Source organism: Sinocyclocheilus anshuiensis, unplaced genomic scaffold, assembly GCF_001515605.1.
Source record: "Sinocyclocheilus anshuiensis isolate Anshui unplaced genomic scaffold, SAMN03320099.WGS_v1.1 scaffold173, whole genome shotgun sequence".
In the NCBI taxonomy this organism is placed as follows: domain Eukaryota; kingdom Metazoa; phylum Chordata; class Actinopteri; order Cypriniformes; family Cyprinidae; genus Sinocyclocheilus; species Sinocyclocheilus anshuiensis.
In genome coordinates, this window is record NW_015536480.1 from 99,636 (window position 1) to 104,749 (window position 5,114).

The 5,114-nt window shown below is 39.6% G+C and overlaps 1 protein-coding gene across 1 annotated transcript in view; it reads right to left on the bottom strand.

Moving 5' to 3' along the window:
* Positions 1-977: 977 nt before the first annotated feature.
* LOC107674215 (galectin-3-binding protein A-like) overlaps positions 978-5,114 on the bottom strand; it is a 20,355-nt gene continuing 16,218 nt past the window's right edge. Inside the window, exons 5-6 of the mRNA XM_016468156.1 lie at positions 2,886-3,147; positions 978-2,233 (exon numbers count right to left, since the gene is read on the bottom strand). Of these exons, the coding sequence (XP_016323642.1) occupies positions 1,204-2,233; positions 2,886-3,147 (1,292 nt within the window). The 3' untranslated portion in view covers positions 978-1,203. The remainder of the gene's footprint in view (positions 2,234-2,885; positions 3,148-5,114) is intronic.

Genomic DNA, 5,114 nt, shown 5'->3' on the forward strand with positions numbered 1-5,114 from the left:
ATGAGTAAATGCATGTTCACATTTAGTCTAGAACTACAGAACTACAGTACACGGCACACACAACACCTCTGCACTTACTCCTAAATTCTTCTCAACATGGGGACAGGAGAGCTGTCAGTCAATAAATGGCAAAACAAAGTAACTGGTGTTACTTATTTGAAAATGTAACTCAGATATTTTGTTGTAAATTGAAAAGTAATGTGTTATTTTACTTGAAAAAAACGTAACTTGATTATGTAACTTGCGTTACTTGTAATGCGTTACCCCAACAATGGTAACTTGTGACACACTTAATAATCATGTAATCAGTGTTGATGAATTGTGTTGAACTTTCTTCTCCTGCGTCATATTCTTCATGCAATTTGTTTGAGCTGCACCCTCTACTGAACAGACATGAATTTACATTTCCTTCAGCCTGAGGCGTATTTATTTCACTTTTGTTGTGAAAGTGCTTTTATCTATATTATTTTATTTTTCATACTTTGTAATTTTACTTAGTATATGTGTCAGACTCTGTTCCATGTTTTGTCTGTGTCTTGCTCCCCAGGTGTTCCTTTCCCATGTTTAATTTGTCCCAGGTGTTCCCCATGATGGTTCATGGATCCCAGGTGTGTCTCGTCATCCCCTCCTCCTGTGTGTATTTAAAGTGTTCCCAGTCCCTAGTTCTCTGTCCGCTGTTGAACGTCTTCCTGTGTTCGTCTCCCTTGGTTCCTTGGTGCAAATAAAGTCCTGTCAACATATTCTCCAGCGTCTCCTCGTCCCTCGTGTGTGTGCAACATGACAATATGACACAAAATGATAAAAGTATAGAAACTTTGTACGATCCCATACTGGCACAGGATGGTTTTACAATTAATTGTTTTTTGCATATAAAAGGTGATTGAGTTTAAACAAATTTACCATTTCTTACAAACTTACCAACAGTATAGCATGAAAAAATGAGAAAATTACAAAATAAATTATGATTTTTTTTTTATGATATTAAGTGCATCTTTAAACAATCAAACATGTTAATATCTAACAATCTGCTCATTACATGAAATAATCAAAATGATTAAAACCCTTCACTTATTATTATAATGATCATAAACTGACATTGAACATTATAAATGAAGGTTAATCATTATTTTAATTGGATTGAACTGAATAAACAGACCTAAACTTTTCCACCGTAGAAAATTACATGATGTTAACAGCATTCATTCAGATATACTCCGGACGCGCTACAAATCTAAAACTGTAGTCATCAGGACAGGGATTTGGCAGGCCCATACTGCTGTTATTTGGAATCACTGCCATGTCGTTTTTGAAATCTTGAACATGAAATACATTGTTTTCATTCTTACAGCTGAGAATCAACCTGTTGCTGTAGCGAATGGTGCTAGTGTACATGTTCTGATTACCATATCCGTAAAACCTTGCAACAGGAAAAGATGTACATGACATACCATAGTTAGAGCATTCCTGAGCACTAAGAAACACCTGGGCTTGCCACTGGACCTTTTGTTCTCTGTAAAGAGCACTAGGGTGTGCTGGAGTGGAGAAGGTTTGTATTCTGTTATTTTGGCCATAGTGATAGTATGGGTAATTGACAGTTGTGTCATTGATAAATAGACTCCACTCATCTCCAGTGTAGATTCTGGATAGATACTCACTACTCATGTTTTCCATTTGATTTCTGATCTTAGAGAAGGGCAGAGCATTGAACTGAAAACCTCTGAGCAGACCAGTTAGGTACAGTTTCTCATGATTCTGATGGAGAACGCTTGAGGAAAACTGCATTTCATACAGTTTATCCACTGGGATCAAGAGGAAGCGGATGTGATTCAGGAGACTGGCCTGTTGATCTGAACTTATCTCATCACCTTTGTCTTGGATCCATCTCTCCAGAGCTTCAAGAAGTAAAGCTTCATCCTTCAAAATCAGGTCTGAGCGCTGCAGCAGAACGTACATCATGTGAAAGGAGATGGTGCTCCACACTGGAGAGCTTATGAGGTACTCGCAGTTCCAGGAAAGATACTGAAGGACGTTCTCCTGCAGAACAAGATCATCTGTGCGAATGCCGTACTCGTACATGGATATCTGTGTAAGGAAGGTGTTGTCTTCAGGAAGGAGTAAAGTGAAGGCCCTGCCGACATCCTCCATAAGCTTCTTCACTCCAAAGATAAACGCCAGCTGATGCAGACATTGAGCAGACGTGATGGAAACATCAATCTGACGTGTGTACAAATACCTGAGCAAAAACAGATATTGTTAGTGCCTAAGTGCTATGTCAATATTTAGTTCTGACAGGAGTCATTCTCAGGAAATGGTGTCATTTGTGGTTGTAACTGGTGGCTACAATAACTTAAAATAATCAATTTAAAGGCTTGAATACACTACATAAAAAACATTGTCTATCTGCATTCTACACTATAGGCACTTATACACCTCATTGCTAAGAGATGTATGACAAACTGCTAAGAGCATTGAGTGTAAGTTTCACAAAAGTAACCACATTACAGCTGTTTCTTTGGTATCGGAGGCTTCCATTCAGCTTGCCCAACAAGCAGCAAGAAATAGAGGTTGGGTGACAAAATGGAATTCAAACGTATTTCGGGCAAACCAATATCAGTTGAAGCTCAGTTGATCCTTCACTGCACCTACTTTAAACTGTATATGGTCTTTTATACTCATGCTCCTTCATCTGTCGCACAGGCATATGCACCCCTTTCCCTCTTAGCATCTTAAGAATAGAGCAATTGGATACCTGCTTAAGAAAACTATTTTGACTGGACTGCTGATGATAGCCATTGGCTTGCTATGAAAAAAAATTACTATGGAAGTCAATGGCTACCGTTCAACTGAGAGGAATAAAGACAAAGAAGTAGTCTTTAGAAAGTTACCTGAGAAAAGCAGAAACATGAGGATGACAAGTCTCGCTGACATCAACTCTGAGGTTTCTGGAATCATTTGTTATGTTTAGTTCTGGATAAATCATGAGGATCATTCTGTGCACACAAAATGTCAGTTCTTCCTCTTCACTGATGTCTTGTACATTAATTCTGAAATCACAACCATCTCCACTGTCAAACAGAAGACCAAGATCATCAGACAAACCCAGGCTGTTATCCACAGAGAACTGATGATTGCTGGTTATGTTTGTACCTGCAAAGAAAAGGTAATAAAGCAGATTAAAATGTGCAAATGTTTCTCAAGTTCCTCAATCCAATAAAAATCATGGTCAAAGCACTTTGGGAAAAGATAGAAAATAACCAACATTTCTGTGGAAAAAAATATTTTCATGCTAGTCCAATGGGATTATAACAAAAAATGTTGCTTTTCATTGCAACACCTTGTGGCTAGTTGACTGTGAACTTCTGTGCCTTGAGAATGAACTTCGGTGCCTATTTTTGTTAGGCTTATGGCCAATGAGTGTTTTGCATTTATCCAAAGCCAAACCTGAGAAAGGGAGTCCAGAAGATCCCACAGCATTGCAGTTCATGTAATTCACTTAGTTGAAATCAGTGTTGGGGAAAGTTACTTTTAAAAGTAATGCATGACAATATTGCGTTACTCCTTTTGCGTTACTTTAAAAAAAAATTTTTTTTAAGAAAACAAGCAGTTAGTAAATGAATAGGGTGCAAGTCTAAAAGGGACAAGTTTTTTTTTAAAGAATATAATTAGAATAGAGAGTGCTAGAGTTAGAGGGTCAAATAAAGATGGAAGAGATGTGTTTTTAGACGATTCTTGAAGATGGCTAAGGACTCAGCTGCTCTGGTTGAGTTGGGCAGGTCATTCCACCAGGAGGGAACATTTATTTTAAAAGTCAGTGAAAGTGACTTTGTGCCTCTTTGGGATGGCACAATAAAGCGACGTTCACTTGCAGAACGCAAGCTTCTAGAGGCAGAGGTGGGGGCAAGTCACACATGTTCAAGTCTCAAGCAAGTCTCAAGTCACAGAGCAAAAAATTAAAGCAAGTCGAGTCCTGCTAAAGTTCAAGTCAAGTCAAGTCAAGTCACAGTACCAAACAGGAACAAGTAGGCTATATTTTACTTTTGCCACAACCTTATTTATTTTTCCTCAGAAATAGGGTGACCAGACCTTCCATTTTTCCTGGGACATTCCCATATTTCAGCTCTATTTTTAGTGTCCCGACTTATTTTGAAAAGATCATGTTTTGTCCCGTATTTCACAATTTCTTTATGACTGGGTGATCAGACAGAGTAGAAGTGTTCTGTCACGCGAGAACAGACTAATCAAAGGTAACTAAGCTTGTCGTAGAACAAAATTACCATCCAATCACAATTCGTTATCTATTAATTTGCAGTAAGTGAAGACGGAGGCCGTTTCTCAAACGGAAGGCTGCATCCTCCGGAGGTTGCATTTGCAGGCTGCATACGTCATCAAGCCTGGTTTATTTCAGTTAACCGAGCATTACATTCGCGAGTCAAAAGCATATTACAACAATTTGCACTTAACTAAGAATAATGGTCAAATTTGTAACTGTTAATATTCTAAAATAAGATCTTCTTTATGAGGTATGCAGCCTACAAATGCGACCTTCGGAGGATGCAGCCTTCCGTTTGAGAAACAGCCAGAATCACGCTGAATGAGAAGTGCTCTCTCGGGTGCGCGCCCGCACGCTCCCAGTTCTGCGATCAGTTCTCCTTGCACCTTAATTGACCGTTCGCGAAGAGACGCCATCCTTAGTTACTGTTGCTATCCCCGACAAACAATGCCACTCTCACACTACAAATCATGTTCCCTTCCGAGGGAACTTCGAACTGCATCCTCTAGAGGTCGCTTTGGGGAAAGCCTTCTGTGTGACCGGTGTCTGAAGCATACATCTAAACACGACAATAACACTGGCCGGCGACAGCCTGTGATGTCATCACCCGGCGCGACCACAGTATAAAAAGGCTCCGGGAGAACACGTCATCCTCTTCTTCGTCTTCAGGACTGTTTTGTTTGAAGTGTGCATTTCCAGTAAGAACGATTATTCTTCTTTACCATGGCGAGCACTAGTAAGGCATTTAAGAAGTGTGTGGATCCATGTCCTCGTTATTTGACACCTGATGACACACACGATCTTTGCGTCTTTTGTTTGGGCGAAGAGCACGCATGCGATGTCC